Here is a 19,133-nt window from a genome sequence, read left to right as displayed (position 1 = left end):
CTGCCAAGTAGCTGGGATTACAGGCATGTGCCACCACGCCTGGCTAATTTGTTTTGTATTTTTAGTAGAAATGGGATTTCACCGTGTTAGCCAGGTTGATCTCGAACTCCTGACCTCAGGTGATCCGCCCGCCTGGGCCTTCCAAAGTCCTGGGATTACAGGCGTGAGCCACCATACCCGGCCCTTTACATACACATTTAAATATGCTTTTATATCATTAGAATTTTATGACATCTTAGTGTCCCTAAACCTACTGTATTTTCAGAAAACATTCTGAAGTTCTAGGCCATTTTCATCTGACTTTAGCCAACCTTCATAATCATCAATTCCTGTGCCTTCTCACCCTCTCCTCCTTCACATATGCAAGTTTGTGTCCCGCCTTAATGCTTTTGATTGTTCTGAGCTATATTTTCTAATTTTTTGACTGTATTGAAGGTAACAGTCTATATACTGCAAGATGGATCTTATTAATAAAATAAATACACACTCAGATTTACAAATATTAGTATATCTGTGATTCAAATAATCATTTTTGACCATGTCAGAAATGTATCCCTCTTAGTGATGTTTTTCACTTCTGTTGGCCTATAAGGATTGTTGCAACTTGGTTGTCTCCTGAAACTCCTCTAAAAGAAAGTCATAAAATTCTGAATTCTGGGACCTAGAGACCTATAGGAAAAGTGACACATAATTTATCTTCCAAACAAGCATACTTAAGAAAGGAAGGGGTTACTATTAATACTTATGCCAGGACAACAATTATAAACCACTACTGTCCTAGGCAAATCACATATATAGTCACCCTAAAGGGCAGAGACAGTGTATTTCCATCTGACATCCTCAGGTAGTTGCAAGGCTCTTGGTCTGATTACATTGCATGGGAGAAGTCCTTTGTGAGAACAGTAAGCTGAGGGCAGTCCTTGTGTATATGTTTCTTAACATTTGAGGGTTACTTATTGAGTTAACCTTTAAGTAGTTTATGGGAAATTTTTATAATACAATGCGACTCAACACTTAGGTCATGCTAGTTCTGGACTTAATATTTTGCAGCACTTTTCTTGTTGTCTTCGAATGAATTTCAAGTCATGTGAACCTGCCATTTTGTTCTAATGACACTAATGGCTAAAATTAGTGGTAGACGATGAGCTTGGCAATGACAGCATAAACAGTACTGCCACATCTCTCTTTTTGCTAACTTTGTATTATTTCCACCTGTGTACAGTTAGTCCACAATGTTTTATTTGCAAAGCACTGTTGAGTCACCAGCATTATTATTTGACTTTTAAAGTATATTTGTTAGTGAAGTTTTTTGACACACGCTTATATTAAGAAAGAAATTCACATTTAAATCTTAAAAGAACTCTAATTGCCTCTTGGAAGTGCTTCATTATCAACTGCTGAATTAAATAAATAGGTCTTAGTCTAAAGCTGAAAGGACTTGCAGAAAAGGGACCCCTGAACAAAGAGAGCCCATGAATCCAAAGTAAGGTCACAATTCCATTAAATACTCAAATGATAATTGACTTCAAGCACTGTCCTGCATTGCTTACAGTTGAATCTGCAGCACTTACAACTGTGTCTGGCATGTAATAGGCACATATTAAATATTTGTTCAATGAATAGATAAATATTCCTTATAGTGTAAGATATTTGTGGCACGTGATTTTACTCTCAAGCATTCTGTGGTTAATATGTTTTTACAATATTCTTGTCAGTATGTTGTGTGGAGGCTTGAAAATCCCTGGCTTTTCATAATTATTGATTAATCAACAGGTTCTATGATCTTATAATTTATGCGGCTAGTAATTGTAGTTCCTATATGCACGTCATCTCCATTATTACTCTTAGGAAGGGAGGTAAGTAAAATAGACACAGTTTATCTTGGGAGAAGCTAGGGTGACCTATGCTCACATCTTTCTTACTCCCAAGGTTTTTCACCTTCCTTATCTTTCAGGGTACTAGTGCCATCATTTCTCTTTACCATAAATCAAAACATTTCTCTGGTGGAATTATATTAGTAGTTTTTACTTTAGTGTTCATCTTCATACATGTTTCTTCCTTAAGGTGTTTGCATCTTAACATTCTCTCTAACGTTAGCATTTGTCTTCATAAATGGAATTTTAGTCATCAGGGTGAAAATTATGTTTTCCCAAGAGCCACACCCAGCTTCATTAACACATACACTGTCACCTCTCATATGCACTTGTATTTGTACTTGTACAGGGGCATGGGTGTTAAGAGTGAGGCTAAGCTGCATGTTTTATAACAGAGACTTAAATTTTTCTTTCAAGTTTTCATGTACCTTAAACAATTAGACCTGATAAGTAAGGTTGGTCTTGGTTTTATCATCTGGCCAGTATTGGGAATGGATCTATAGAAACAAAGGGAAACGATATGGGATTCATGCAACTTTACCATTTGCCTTAAGTAGTTTCAGTGTGAACCGAAAACATATTTGTAAAATAAAAAGTAGCAGCTAAGTAGGGCTGTAGTTCATCTTATTTTCATGCTAGCATAATGTACTGTCTCTGAACACTAGATTCTTGGATTAGTACTATTTACTCTAGGATGATATGTGATATGAGGATCGTCTTGGACTTTATTTATGATCATTTATTTACAAAAGAGCAAAAAGAACATTATATTGTGGCTTTACTCATAAGGCAGTCCTATGGCAAAGACTTCAGAATATAGTGAGACAATAGAGATTCATAAAAATAAAGCAAAGATCCATGAATTTTGAGTTACAATGTACATTAGTATTTAATAATATTTGTATTTCAGGTCAGTTGCTGCGATTAAAAATGTTTCGAGAGGATCATGGGTCGTGGATGACAATGTTCTTCAGCACAATTCTCTTTCTCTTCATATTTTCTCACATATACAACACGATTCTTCTGATGGATGGAAACATGGGGTAGGTTATCTTTCCCCTTTCTACTGTGGTGAGTGTTATGTTTGAAACTCATAAGAATTTAAGAATTTTTTAGCTTATAGTAGTCTGTCTGCTTTACAAATATTCTGCCCTAAGAAGAAGGAGTATTTTGTATGTTTTTCTTACCTAAGATATTAAAATTTTTTTTTCCAGGAAGCGTATACTGCATTACAATATTTAGATTTTGTTCTTTATCCTTTAGGACTTTTGTATAGGGTGGTAGGAGGGCAGGTACTAATTTCATTATACTGATAAGCGGGTATAAGACTCAGGAAATCTTATTGGTTTGCATATATTCAAATGATTCATAGAGTGGGGCTAAGATGAAGGTTTCCAGGTTTGCAATTTCATTGGTCTGCAATGCCTGACTAAATAAAAGTGTTTGGTACAGGATTTTCTTTAACTCTCTTGACAGTCCCTTGAGAGAGAGAGTTTTGTGATTAACAGGTTGTTTTAAAAGTAGGCCACAGCTGGGCACGGTAGCTCATGTTTGTAATCCCAGCACTTTGGGAGGCTGAAGCGGGCAGATCAACAAGGTCAGGAGATTGAGACCATCCTGGCCAACATGATGAAACTCCGTCTCTACTAAAAATACAAAGATTAGCTGGCTGTGGTGGTGTGGGCCTCTAGTCCCAGCTACTTGGGAGGCTGAGGCAGGAGAATCGCTTGAACCCGGGAGGCAGAGGTTGCAGTGAGCTGAGATTATGCCACTGCACTGTAGCCTGGCGACAAAGCAAGACTCCTTCTCAAAAAAAAAAAAAAATGTGGGCCACACTGTATTAACTCCTAGCTTGTGATATATACTTATCAAATCAGTAAGGCATGAAGATGTGCTAACAAGTAGTTGTATAATTTTTCTAAGTTTCTTTACCCCTTTCATTCTATAATGAAACACAAGGATTGGTCTTTCAGTATAATTTCCTCTTGGTTTGTTCTCAGTAACTTTGTTTGTTTGTTTGTTTTGGTTTTTTTTTTTGACGGAATCTCGCTGTTGTCGGTCAGGGCTGGGGTGCAATGACGCGATTTTGGCTCGCTCACTGCAACCTCTGCCTCCCGGGTTCCAGCAGTTCTCCTACTCAGCCTCCCGAGTAGCTGAGATTATAGGTGCCTGCCACCACGCCTGGCTAATTTTTGTATTTTTTAGTAGAGATGGGATTTTACCGTGTTGGTCAGGCTGGTCTTGAACTCCTGACTTCAGGTGATCCATCCACCTTGGCCTCCCAAAGTGCTGGGATTACAGGCGTGAGCCACTGCGTCTGGCCTGCTCTCAGTAAGTTTTGAGACCAGAATATAAGGAGATTGGCTTAGTATTAAAATTAGATTCGTGACAATAATAAACCACTTTAGGTATTTGTTGTGTGTTGAAATAGTTACTGAGAAAGATTTTGATCTGTTTCCCCTAATAGATCAGAAAGCTAGGTAATATCCTTTTCTTCTAAGTGTAGGCTAGGCAGGATTGTTGTCCAGTTCCATGGGAAACAGGGAACTGTTTTGGTGTTACATATGGATTTTGGCCACCATTGTTCAGTACTGAGAGGGAAGCTCATTTAGAATTTCATTGCTTTTCCCTCACTAAAGGAGATGAATAGCAAAGGAAAAAATACATTCACATATTTCATATTTTAGTTTATACTGACAAGTGATAAATTCAAGAATGTGATTTGAGGTAAAATGTTCAGGCTCTAGAAAGTTATTAAAATACTTTGTAATTATTTCTTGGACTTAGAATGATAGTTTTAATACCACGTCTGTTTTGAAGGCCCTCACCTATGGCTCATCAGAATATGCCTCAGCCTTGGAGTAGTGCCTGTAATACTAGAATGGGTAATGGTTGGAGTTACCTAACACAGCCAAAGGTTTCTCTGTGAGTTTTTTTGTACTCAAAGCACTGAGAGCAGAAGGAGAAGGAACCTATGTGAAAACTACATTTTAAAAGCAATTGCTGGAAATAATACATTATATAATATATAAAATATATCTTTTGCTAAGAAGCTGACTTTTGATCTAATTCTGCTTGTTTTTTTTATCTGGAGCTAATAAGGCCTGTGCTAACTGGAAATGCTTATTTTGAGGAAGGGAACAGATTTGAAAGAAATAAATTAAATGCAATAAATAATTCCTTGTACTCTATAAAGCACTCAATAGCTGGAAATAAAATGAGAGCTAATAGTTGTTGAGCATTTACACCAGGCACGAATTATCTCAATTAAATCTCTCAATGACTCCGTGGAGTAGGAGTTATCATCTCCATTTTGCAGATCAAGAAACTGAGGACTAGAGAGGTTTTGCCACTTTATTGTTTAAAGAACACAGGTCTGATTGATGGTTGACCCTGTTACTCATTCACCATATGTCTATTAGCCTTTCTCTGTATTTTATTATTCAAGAAGAATTTGACAATTGAAAGAAGCAGGAGATATGCTTAGGAAATAAGAGAATAGTTAGCCTACAATTTATGTGTAGCCTAACTAAAATTGAAAGTGGTCATTTTTATTCTAAGACTAAATACAATCTTACAGAGTTTTATGTAACTGTTGAACTCTTCACCGTTATGCCTCATCTTCATAGGAAAACATCTTTTACTGAGAGGATATATTAAAGGTGCCATATTTTAGAAAAATTCATAGCAAGGGACAAATGGTTTAGTTCTGCAGAAAAAATAAATCAAGGCTGAGCATGGTGACTTAGGCCTATAATCCCAGTGCTTTGGGAGGCTGAGGCAGCAGGATCATTTAAGGGCAGAAGTTTGAGACCAGTCTGGGCAACAGAGACTTTGAAATCTCTTACAAAAAATAAAAAACTTAGCTGGGGGTGATGGCACGCCCTGTAGTCCTAGCTACTTGGAAAGCTGAGGCAGGAGGATTGCTTGAGCTTGGGAGTTCCAGGTTACAGTGAGTTATGATTGTGTCACTGCACTCCAGCCTAGGTAAAACAATAAGACTCTGCCTCTGAAAAGAAAAATAAAAAATAAAAATTAAATCACCATTTATGAAAGATGTATTATTAACTTTTATGACACACATCATTTGATCGTGAGCACATTGCAATAGGAGTGTAAACTTGGAGGAAAATCAGTTCTTAGAGCAAATGGATACAACTGTGCTATTGGGGTTGTCCTAGAACACACCAGGTTTTCTGAGATATTGCTTCATCCCATGTAGCACAGGGAATAATGGAGCCAGAGAGTGCAGTAAGGACAGTGGGCACACAGACATGACAAGTAACTGGTTTTATATCAGAGGATTCCTGGTACTAGAGAGGAATTCAGGATTCTTTACACTGAATCTCATTTGCATTACACTGAATTTGTGGGGAGTCCGATGTTTCTTTGTTTATGAGTCTCTCTAGGAATATTGGCCTAGAATTATTTCCAAAAGGGTTTCAAGAATTTCGTATGGCGTCTAGATCTGTGTTAATGTATTTTAGGATTCCTTTCCAAACTGGTGGAGTTCAGGACTAGAATGAATGATGAGTGACTGTGGGGTTTCCAAGGGGAAGAAGGAATTTTCTTAAGACTGGTCTGCGTTTTTTGTGCATGTGTGCCAATTTTAGGAATGGGTATAAATTTACTCTAAGCTGGGGTCTCATGATCTCTTACTATAGAGAAAAAAATCCCTAGGTTTATCCAGACCAGAACTTCAAGAGTTTTTAGCCCAGAGTTGCCTGGTTCCTGTTTTCCTCATTACAGTGGATTCCCTGATGTATGCACTAACTCTTATGGCTGTAGACATCTCTGGGGAGCCAAGCTGAAAGGCAGTCATATGGAGAGGGAAAGAGGTAAGTTAGCTGGTTGAGCTAAAAAGGATCAAGGCTTGAACAATCCGTATTTGTAGCACCACGAGGAAAAAACTTGTCCCAAATTTGACTCTCTTTCTGCACCTCAGTTCCTTACACCACTAAAATGCTTCTTATTGTAACCTCATTTATTCTTTAAGTCACCAAGATGTAACTAAACTCATCATTTTATAAATGTTGAGGGTTCTGCTGCGGAGAAGGTGCTGATCCTGGGCATAGTTTTGCATCTAGCCGTTTTATGAGTAATTTCTTTTTTTTTTTTTTTTTTTTTTTTTGAGGCGGAGTCTCGCTGTGTCGCCCGGACTGGAGTGCAGTGGCCGGATCTCAGCTCACTGCAAGCTCCGCCTCCCGGGTTTACGCCATTCTCCTGCCTCAGCCTCCCGAGTAGCTGGGACTACAGGCGCCGCCACCTCGCCTGGCTAGTTTTTGTATTTTTAGTAGAGACGGGGTTTCAGTGTGTTAGCCAGGATGGTCTTGATCTCCTGACCTCGTGATCCGCCCATCTCGGCCTCCCAAAGTGCTGGGATTACAGGCTTGAGCCACCGCACCCGGCCATCTTTTTTTTTTTTTTTTTACAAGGTGGCAGACTAGGTAACCTGAAGCCTTGCCTACTACAAAATCTTTAGAACAGCTGGAAGAGATGAAGCAACTTGGTATACTCCTTTGAAATGCGTAGCTGAGTTTACCCAAAGGTCAGGAAAAATCCCAGAGGACAAAAATGCAGAAGGATCTGAAAACTGGGGCAGTAAGACAATGAACTGATTGATACTCAGTGGAGTTGACTTAGGCACTTGAATTTTAACCTTTATGTAGGGACCAGAAACAAGGATTTGGCTCATATTAATTGAAAAATTGAAAATAGAAGTTTCCATACAGATGGTCCCACAAAGGGCTACAGTGGGAGTGGGGGGGTGAAGTGGAAAACATGTACCTGTTAGCAGCACTGAATCATCGGATCTGCAGCAAACTGGATTTTTGCCTCGTTGGAGGAAAGAATTCAGCTAAGGGACTTAAGGCAGAGTGAGAGACTGAGACAAGTTTTAGAGCAAGAGTGAGAGTTTATTAAAAAATTCTAGAGCAGGAATGAAAGGAAGTAAAGTACACTTGGAACAGGGCCAAGCGGGCAACTTGAGAGATCCAAGTGCCCCATCTGACCCTTGACTTGGGTTTTTATACATTGGAAGGGTTCTGAGGTTTGCATTTCTTCTCCCTTGATTCTTCCCTTGGAGTGGACTGTTTGCATGCTCAGTGGCCTGCCAGCACTTGGGAGGGGCTGCATGTGCAGTGTGTTTACTGAAGTTGTGTGCATGCTCATCCGAGGCATTTTTCTCTTACCAGTCAAGTGTTCCCAGAGGAAGGTCATATACCAGTTAAACTCTGCCATTTGGTCTGTTAGGGCACATGCTTGAGCCCACTGGCCCAACTTCTGAGACCTTCTGGGAAGCAACTTCTGGGAAGCTGCTGATCACCAGGAGTTTGCTATCTGTTGGGAGACTGCCTTTCCGTGGCACTGGCTGTGACCAATTATTATTTTGGAGAGACTGTTTAACAACTGCCTATCACCTGATGATTGCCTGACATTCTTGAGGAGGGCCCTCTCCTGCCCTGCTCATGTCTGCCTAGCTACCTACTCCAACAAAACCACTTAGCACAGTCAAGCATCAAAGAAGCTTGTACTTAAACTGGGCTCTGGGGGAAAAATATCTCCCAGGGAACTGTTACCATAGGTGCAGTTTTGTGATTTTAATATACAGTTTCCTTTGGATTTTAGAACCTCAAAACATCCTCAGCTATTATAAATACTTCACCCAGTTTCAGGTTCTTTTCTCTGGACACCCCTCCCCAAATAACTTGAATTCCTCTGTTTTATTATGTAGAGCAATTTAGTTCCCTTTTGCCTCAACTTCTATCCACTTCCATTTATCAAGGGCTTTTCTTTTCATGAAAAAAATCGTATTAATGCATTTTACAGTCAAAGGAACCAATACTCTGATTTGCTGCTTTCTCAGAGTCAACCTAAAAGGAAGAAACTGAGGCAAAATTAATATAAGTAGAGTTTGTTTAGGCCAAGCTTGAGGACTGCAACCGAAGATCATAGATCCAAATGGCCCTGAATATATGCTTCAATTAACAGCAGTTATAAGTGTTTTTTGAATGGAAAAGAAGAGGCAGATTTTGAGTTGTTTATCAAGAATTCATATTAAAATAACACAAGCTGTTGATTGACTATACAGCTGGTCAGGAACAAAATGACTTGTTAAACAATTGCCCCAGGCATGGGTGTGGTGGAGGCTGGGGGTGGGGTCTTGTGGGGTTGAGGGCAATGACTGAAGTTCCATACTCATGTCTTTCTGGGCCCGAGTACCTCACATAGCTCAGACTGCTCTGAACTATTTTTTTTTTTTCTCACGGGGGTTGTTACCCCCCAGTATTTTGACTTTGTTTTTAAAATAACCATTGTCATTTTTAAAATTCTGCTATCAGTTTAACGATCTCTTGTGAATGCGGGGAGGGGCCAAGATGGCCAAATAGAAACAGCTTGGGTCTGCAGCTCCCAGGGAGACCAACACAGAAGGCAGGTGGTTTCTGCATTTCCAACTGAGGTACCCAGTTCATCTCATTGGGACTGGCTAGGCAGTGGGCATGCCCCAGGGAGAATGAGCAGAAGCAGGGTGGGGCATTGCTTCATCCGGAAAGTGCATGGAGCCTGGAGGAGCGGGGCCTGGGTGGGGCGGGGGGATCCTCCCTCGCCCAGCCAAGGGAAGTGGCAAGGGCCTGTGCCACCCCCCAGTGTTACTATGCTTTTCCCATGGATGTTTGCAATCCACGAATCAAGAGATTCCTTGTGAGCCTACACCACTAGGGCCCTGGGTCTCAAGCACAAAACTGGGTGGCTGTTCAGACAGGCACTGAGCTGCAGGAGCTTTTTACATACTCCAGCAGCACCTGGAACCCCAGTGAGACAGAAGTGTCCACTCCTTTGGAAAGGGGGCTTAAGCTAGGGAGCCAAGTTGTCTTGCTGAGTGGCTCCCACTCCTATAGAGGCCATAAGCTAAGAACTACTGGCTTGAAATCCCCATTACCAACACAGCAGTCTGGTATCTGCCTGGAATGACCAAGTTGCCGGGGGGAGGGGCAGCTGCCATTACTGTGGCTTTAGTAGGCGGTTTAGGAGGTTTGGACTGGGCAGAATTCCCCACAGTACAGCAAAGCAGCTGTGACCAGACTGCTTCTCTAGATCCTTCCTCAGTAGGCAGAGCCTCCCTGCAGAACATCCACCAACTCCAGTTAGGGGCTTATAGATTGAACTCTCATCTCCCTGGGACAGAGTACCTGTGGGGAGGGGTGGCTGTGGTCTCAGGTTCAGCGGACTTAATCTTTCTTGCCTGCCACCTCTGAAGAGATTGGCCGATCCTGATGAGGGCAATTCCCTGAGCACAGCACACCAGTTCAGGACTAGAATGAATGGTGAGTGGCTGTAGGGTTTCCGAGGGGAAGAAGGAGTTTTCTTAGACTGGTCTGCATTTTTTGTGCATGTGTGCTAAGGGACAGACTGCCTCAAGAGGGTCCCTGACCCCGTGCCTCCTGTCTAGGTGAGACCTCCAAACGGGGGTTGGCAGACATCTGATGCAGGAGAGCTCTGGCTGACATCAGGTTGGTACCCCTCTGGGATGAACCTTTCAGAGGAAGGAGCAGGCCACAATCTTTGCTGTTCTGCAACCTCCACTGGTCTGCAGCCTCCACTGGTCTGCAGCCTCCACTGGTGATAACCTAAGTGAACAGGGTCTAGAGTGGACCCCCAGGAAACTGCAGCAGATCTGCAGAAGAGGGGCCTGTTAGAAGAAAAACAGAAAGCAACAACAACAACAGCAACATCAACAAAAAGACCCCACAAAAACCCCATCCAAAGGTCATCAGCCTCAAAGATCAAAGGTAGATAAATCCACAAAAATGAGGAAAAACCAATGCAAAAATGCTGAAAATCCCAGAAGCCAGCATGCCTCTTTTCCTCCAAATGATCACAATACCTCTCAGCAAGAGCACAGAACAGGGCTGAAGCTGAGATGGATGAACTGACAGAAGTAGGCTTTAGAGAGTGAGTAGTAACTAATTTCACTGAGCCAAATGATTGTGTTCTAACCGAATTCAAAGAAGCTAAGAACCATGATAAAAGATTATAGGAGCTGTTAACTAGAATAACTAGTCTCTAGAGGAACATAAATGACCTGATGGGTCTGAAAAACACAGCAAGAGAACTTTGTGATGCAAACACAAATATCAATAGCTGAATTGACCAAGCAGAAGAGAGAATATCAGAGGTTGAAAACTATCTTGCTGAAATAAGGCAGGCAGACAAGATTAGAGAATAAAGAATGAAAAGGAATGAACAAAACCTCCAAGAATTATGGGACTGTGTAAAAAGATGGAACCTACAACTGATTGAAGTACCTGAAAGAGATGGGGAGAATGGAACTAAGTGGAAAAACACAATTCAGGATATCATCCAGGAGAACTTCGCCAGCTTAGTAAGACAGACCAGTATTCAGATTCAGGAAATCCAGAGAACCCCATTAAGATACTCCATGAAAAGATCTATGCCAAGACACATAATCACCAGATTCTCCAAAGTTGAAATGAAGGAAAAAATGTTAAGGGCAGCAAGAGAGAAAAGTGAGTTCACCTACCAAGGGAAGCCCATCAGACTAACAGTGGACCCCTAAGCGGAAACCCTGCAAGCCAGAAGAGATTGGGGGCCAATATTCAACATTCTTAAAGAAAAGAAATTCCAGCTCAGAATTTCATATCCAGCCAAACTGAGCTTCAAAAGCGAATAAGAAAGAAAATCTTTTTCAGACAAACAAATGCTGAGGGATTTTGTCATCACCAGGCCTGTCTTGCAAGAGCTCCTGAAGGAAGCAGTAAATATGGATAGGAAAAATCATTACCAGCCTCTACAAAAACACACTGAAGTACACAGACCAATGACACTATGAAGCAACTACATTAACAAGTCTGCAAAATTAACCAACCAGCATCATGATGACAGGATCAAATTCATACATAACAATATTAACCTGAAATGTAAATAGGCTAAATGCCCCATTAAAAGACACAGAATGGCAAGCTGGATACAAAGACAAGACCCATCGGTGGGCTGTATTCAAGAGATATATCTCATGTGCAGAGACACACACAGACTCAAAATAAGGGAATGGAGGAAAATTTACCAAGCAAATGGAAAGCAGAAAAAAGCAAGAGTTGCAATCCTAGCTTCTGATAAAATAGACTTTAAACCAACAAAGTTCAAAAAAGACAAAAAAGGGCATCATATAATGTTAAAGGGTTCAATTCAACAAGAAGAGCTAGTTTAAATATATATGCACCCAATACAGGGGCACCCAGCTTAATAAAACAAGTTCTCAGAGACCTACAAAGAGACTTAGACTCCCACACAATAATAGTGGGAGACTTTAATACCCCACTGGCAGTATTAGACAGATCATTGAGACAGAAAATTAACAAATATATTCAGGACTTGAACTCAGCTCTAGACCAGGTGGACCTGATAGATATCTGCAGAACTCTCTACCCCAAAACAACAGAATATACATTTTTTTTTCAGCACCACATGGTACTTACTCTAAAATTGATCACATAACTGGAAGTAAAACACTACTCAGCAAATGCAAAAGAACTGAAATCGTAACAAAAGTCTCTCAGACCACAGCGAAATCAAACTGGAACTCAAGATTTAAAAGCCCACTCAAAACCACACAACTACATGGAAATTGAACAACCTGCTCCTGAGTGACTCCTGGGTAAATAATGAAATTATGGCAGAAATCGAGAAGTTGTTTGAACCAAAAAAGAGCAAAGAAACAGTGTATCAGAGTTTCTGGTATGCAGCTAAAGCAATATTAAGAAAAATGTATAGCACTAAATGCCCACATAAAAAAGCTAGAAAGATCTCAAACTGACACCCTAACATCACAACCAAAAGAACTAGAGAACCAAGAGGAAACAAACCTCATAGTTAGCAGAAGACAAGAAATAATCTCAGAGTGCAACTGAAGGAGATAGAGACATGAAAAACCCTTCAAAAAATAAATGAATCCAGGAGCTGGTTTTTTGGGGAAAGAATCAATATAGTAGATTGCTAGCAAGACTAATGAAGAAGAAAAGAGAGAAGACCCAAATAAACACAATCAGAAATGATAAAGTGGATAACACCACTGACCCCACAGAAATACAGCCATCAGAGAATACTATAAGCAACTCTATGCACATAAACTGGAAAATCTAGAAGAAATGGATAAATTCCTGGACCCATACACCCTCCTAAGATTGAACCCAGAAGTTGTTGAGTCCCTGAATAGACCAATAATAAGTTCTGAAATTGAGAGAGTAATAAATAGCCTACCAACCAAAAAAAGCCCAGGTCCAGAATTCTACCAGAGGTACAAAGAGGAACTGGTGCTATTTCTTCTGAAACTATTCCGAACAATTGAAAAGGAGGGAATCCTCCATAACTCATTTTATGAGACCAGCATCATCCTGATACCAAAACCTGGCAGAGATACAACAAAAAAAGAAAACTTCAGGCCAATATCCCTGATGAACATTCATGCAAAATTCCTCAATAAAATATTGAGGACAACAAGTCCGAGGAGGCACTGAGAGTTAGGGCTGCTAGCACATTGTCACCTCTAATCAGGATACAAAATTAATGTGTAGAAATCGCAAGCATTCCCATAGATCTACAGCAGACAAGCAGAAATCCAAATCATGAATGAACTCGCATTCGCATTGCCACATATAGAATAAAATACCTTGGAATACAGCTAACAAGGGAAATGAAGGACCTCTTTAAGGAGAACTACAAACCAGTCAAGGAAATCAGAAAGGTCACAAGCATATGGAAAAACATTCCATGGTCACGGATAGGAAGAATCAATATCATGAAAATGGCCATACTGCCCGAAGCAATTTGTAGATTTAATGCTATTCCCATTAAACTACCATTGACACTCTTCACAGAATTAGAAAACTGTATTTTAAAATTCATGTGGAACCAAAAAGAGCTCACATAGCTAAGACAAGCGTAAACAAGAAGAACAGAGCTGGAGGTATCACGCTATGATGCCTTTAAACTTACCACAAGGCCACAGTAATCAAAACAGCATGGTAATGGGTACAAAAACAGGCACATAGACCAATGGAACAGAATAGACAACTCAGAAATAAAGTTGCACATCTACAACCATCTGATCTTCAATAAACATGACAGAAACAAGCAATGGGGAAAGGATTTCCTATTTAATAAATGGTGCTGGGAGAATGGTCTAGCTATATGCAGAAAATTGAAACTGGATCCTTTCCTTACACCTTATATAAAAATTATCTCAAGATGGATTAAAGCCTTAAATGTAAAACCCAAAACTATAAAAACCCTAGAAGACAGTCTAGGCAAGACTATTCAGGACATAGGCATGGGCAAAGACTTTATGATGAAATTGCTGAAAGCAATTGAAACAAAAGCAAAAATTGACAAATGGCATATAATTAAACTAAAGAGCTGCTGCACAGTGAATGAAACTGTCATTAGAGTGAACAGATAACGTATGGAATGGGAGAAAATCTTTGCGATCTATCCATCTGACCAAAGTCTAATATCCAGAATCTATAAGGAACTTAAGCAAATTTGCAAGGTAAAAACAAACAACCCCGTTAAAAAGTGGGCAAAGGATATGAACAGGCATTTCTCCAAAAAAAAAAAAAAAAAAAGATGTACATGCAACCAACAAACACATGAAAAAGAGCTCAACATTGCTGATCATTAGAGAAACGCAAATCAAAACCACAATGAGATACCATCTCATGCCAGTTAGAATGGCAGTTATTAAAAAGTCAGGAAACAACAGATGCTGCTGAGGTTGTAGAGAAATAGAAACACATTTTCACTGTTGGTAATGTAAATTAGTTCAACCATTGTGGAAGACAGTGTTGTGATTCGTCAAAGATTTAGAAACAGAAATACCATTTGATCCAGCAATCCCATTACTGGGTATATGCCCAAAGGATTATAAATCATTCTACCATAAAGACACATGCACACCTATGTTCATTGCAGCACTGTTCACCATAGCAAAGACATGGAATCAACCCAAATACCGATCGGTGATAGAATGGATAAGGAAAATGTGGTACATACACACCATGGAATAGTATGCAGTCATAAAAAGGAACAAGATCATGTCCTTTGTAGGGACATGGATGAAACTGGAAGCCATCATCCTCAGCAGACTAATGCAGGAACAGAAAACCAAACATTGCATATTCTCACTTATAAGTGGGAGCTGAACAATGAGAACACATGGACACAGGAAGGGGAACAACACACACCGGGGCCTGTTGGGGAAGGGTGGGAGTGGGAGAGCATTAGGGAAAAGAGCTGATGCACGCTGGGCTTCATACCTAGCTGATGGGTTGATAGGTGCAGTAAACCACCATGGCATACATTTACCTATGAAACAAACCTACACATCCTGCACATGTACCCTAGAACTTGAAAAAAAGCAATAAAAAAGGGAAGATATTCAAATAAAAAGGGACTAGGCAATCAACTATATTAAAATGAGAATTATATAGTAATCACAGTTGAACTTTTGCAGTGACTGTACAGTATGCTGCATTATTTATATATAGGAGTGAAGCCTTGAGAAAATGAGACATCAATAGAAAACTATTTTCTTCCATAGTAATGGGATTTGACTTAATTAAAAATTATTCCAAATACGTTTTCTAATTTCCCCTCTTTTCAACTATGTACCCTGAACCAGTCTATTTAGAAATTCTCTATTTGGTATTAATAAAGAGAGGCGTGCTCCCAAGTTCAGGTCACAATCTTTATTGACTAGAAACTGAAAAGGTCACCCAGGGCTGGGAAGGATTTTTCGGTTTTGGATACTTCAAACACTTTTTGAAGTTGTCTTTCTGAATAATTTCTTAGTAATGTAATTTTTATAGCATCCATAGTATAAAGTCCTAGTTTAGGAAAGGCTTGCTTGGTCTTTTCAAATATTCCTGTTCCCCAAAGGTTGATAATGTATAATGTACAAGGAAGGAAGTGGTGGGGGAAGCAGTGCTAGCACACCATGATGTTGATCAGAATATTCTGAAAAGAGCCACTTGATGGCAGCAAAAGGCATGTTTTCAGCACTGATTGTCTCATTAATGAATCACAGGAAAAGAAGGGAGTCTTCCTGCTTCTGAATTTCTGAAACTTGGTGTTGAAATATTCTCCTGTTGTGTTGTTAATGGGCTTTTTGAGGAAATCTACATAGTGAATTCTATGATAAGCACTTGTTATTTTGTGATGTGCTTGGCCCCTTTTACTTTATGTTCTAAAACAGGTTTAAATAACAGTATGTATAGATACTTATATGCTTGCATATACATCAGTATGTTTATAGACTTATTTTAGTATTATAATGATAAATACAGTGTTTAGCACTGAGAGAATTAGACATTTGACTCACTGGTAAAAATTCTTCTGTGAACTGGAATGTTTCCAAAGAGTGCATACTGTTTAGGGCAGGATATGCAGAAGCTGATGTTTTCTAGTGTTAATCACAAGGGAAAGTTCCATTTTTCCTGATACAAAGCCTTTTCCAGAGAATCAGTTACCAATATTAATACATCACTATGTGTTAAGTATTTCAGAGAGAGAAATTGAGAAATAAGACAAAGTGATGCAGGTGATTTTGAAAATAAATGTTACTATTCATATTCAGGACCTGAACAACATGAAGGTATGGGTTAGGTGGTGACTGTAATGAGAATGGAATAGACTCGGTCTCTCTGTTCTGTTTCCTTTTTGATAAGCTTTAGTAAGAAGTCACATGGAGAACTCATCTGGCTGGGTATGGCGAGTACCCTCAGTAAGTGTGATCTGACCAGGACGACTGCACCCAGGGAGGTGGCAGGAGAGAATATCTGAAATGGAGGTGTAAAACGCATGGTTTCTATGTACTGAGGGGGCAACAAAAGCAAGCAAGGATGAATAGGAAAAATAAACGAGGGAGAGACTGGCATAGACTTGGAAGGCTGAAAGAAATTGTTCAAGATCTAATTAAATTCCACGCACCATGCTGACTTAGGCCTTAGCCTCTGGAGCTCTTACATTTATCCTGATTTTTAAAAGAATGACTAATACACTGGTTCATAAGTATGAAAAAACTCTCTGATTTGTAGCTCCAGTTTCTATCTTCACAGCTGTAGGCTTCAGGACACAATTTTTCTCAAGGCTGAATTATTTAGTGGAAAAAAATCAGGGTGAATTTTTACTTCAAGCGGTTTATTTTTAATTAAAAAATTTTGTTAAGTTCACTATTTTCAACAGCTTCAGTATGCTTTCTGATCCCTTACACAAACTTTTTTCTTATTCTAGTCAATAATGATTGAGTAGTAGGAGCCCAGGTGCAAATTTTTACTGATAAGAACTGTGATTTTCACTTATTGTTTTTCAAGTAATAAGTTGGTCAACCTGCTGCCATTGTTTACACCGGTAGCTTCCTTCCAAGGAAGGAATGTTTGTGTGTTTGCTTCTTTGTTTTATTTATTTTGGGAGGTGGTATTTGTTTTATTTAATTTGTTTTGGGAGGCGGTAAGAAAAAATTTAAATTTAATAAACTATAAATGACCTAAACTGATGAAACTATTAAAGTACAAAGCTACCAATTGTAGCAAATTAAAAAAAAGAGATACAATGTGATTTCCAAAGGTATGTAGTTAAGCACAGCATTTAGGGGTGGGTAAAGAATGGAGGACTGGAAAGGGCTCAGGCGCTGGTGTGGGAAGAGGGCCGAGCTGTGTGTTTTAATGAAGCCCAGAACTCCTTGATTCAATAGCTGAAAAGCTTGATTGGCTGCTCATACAAGGCTGGATGCAAATTCTGCTGGAGTGGTGCTTTCGATAATTTGTTGGGTTCACTCTTAATTAGGCTAAACATTGACTTGCTTGTACGATTAATTCACAATAATAGCACAATTAATTACTAAGGCTGGGAGTAAGGGGCAGAGCTAGTTGCCGAGAATGGGCTGGTGACAAGAAAGGCTGGAAATGAATGGCTGATTCTGGTCAAGAGGATTGACCCAGGGAGGCCCTGGAGAGGGAGGTGGAATAAGGGGAGAGAGAGAAGGAGGGAGAGGGAAGAGGGGAAGAGGGAAGAAGAAGAAAGAGAAAGAGAAAGAATGAGACTAGACTTATTTAGCTAGAGGAAACAGCAATAGGGCACAGTTTGCTGCTGTTAACATTATTGGTTTTGCATTATTTGGTTTTAATAGTACAAAGGTAAAATGGCACAGCATATCCAAATTATCACAAGTTCAGTTAGTGTTGTTTGAATTGGTGAAGTTTTAAAACGTTAATGAAAAACATAATGTTGCATCCTTGTTACTCTATGGGAGTGCTTTATTAGCTATTCAGAATGGACACTGATTTGACACACTTAAGAGGTGTTCTGTGATCATTATTCATGGTTGTTTACTCCAGCTCTCTTATTAAATATTTTATCAGCTTGTTAGAGGGGGAAAATTCTGATCTGACAAATAAAATACTTGTATGTTAGCCTCGTCTTAACTACATAGAGGCAAAAATAATGCAGGAAAGTTAGTTTTCTCATTTTCTAGAAATGAGTTGTTATATCATTTATAATTAATGATATTAATAGTGATATTAATATCACTATTCCTGACATCATCATCATCATGACTAATCTGGGGGAAATGCACGCTTCCAAAGTGAAGAGGCAAAGTAAATTTTTAAGGTCGCAAAAAATCTTGGTTGTCTTTGACCTTATTTTTTTTATGTGGGAAGCAGTGTGATATAATAGAAACAGCATGGACTTTTGTCCCGCCATTCTTTAGCCTTGTGACTCTGAGTAAACTACACTTTCTGAGCCTCAGTTTCCTCAAGTGTAAAATGAGGATGTTAGTACCCGTTTCAGGGTTGTTGTGACAATCAAGGAAGATAATAAATGCAAAACAATTGGTACAATGTCCACCATGTAATGAACTCTTGATAAATATTAGTAGCTATTATAATAACAGAAAATACATATTTTAGTTGAAGTACTTTAGCTCTCAATAAATATTAATTGCTATAATAAAAACAATAAGTAATTTGGCCAATATATGAAACGACCTAATTTATGGCAGTAATATTATTACATTATCATGCAATTGTAATAATTATTATTTTCATACAAAATGCCCAAATGAATACCTGGCCCCAGTAGGTCTTTAATAAATATGAATGTTTATGCCATAGTACTTAATGTGTAATCTTAAAGATACTTATGGAGTGAAATTAGCCCATGGAATATATGACACCTGGCTTGAAT

The 19,133-nt window shown here is 39.3% G+C and overlaps 1 protein-coding gene across 4 annotated transcripts in view; it reads left to right on the top strand.

The window, feature by feature from the left end:
* TMEM117 (transmembrane protein 117) overlaps positions 1-19,133 on the top strand; it is a 589,216-nt gene that overhangs the window by 101,165 nt on the left and 468,918 nt on the right. For all 4 annotated transcript variants that reach the window (XM_033222348.1, XM_033222346.1, XM_033222347.1 and 1 more), the window contains exon 3: positions 2,785-2,917. In XM_033222348.1, coding sequence (XP_033078239.1) covers positions 2,785-2,917 — 133 coding nt within the window. The remainder of the gene's footprint in view (positions 1-2,784; positions 2,918-19,133) is intronic.

Source organism: Trachypithecus francoisi, unplaced genomic scaffold (genome assembly GCF_009764315.1).
Source record: "Trachypithecus francoisi isolate TF-2019V2 unplaced genomic scaffold, Tfra_2.0 Lachesis_group11, whole genome shotgun sequence".
NCBI lineage: Eukaryota > Metazoa > Chordata > Mammalia > Primates > Cercopithecidae > Trachypithecus > Trachypithecus francoisi.
Note: the sequence above shows the minus strand (reverse complement) of the source record. Positions and strands in the feature narration are given on the sequence as shown.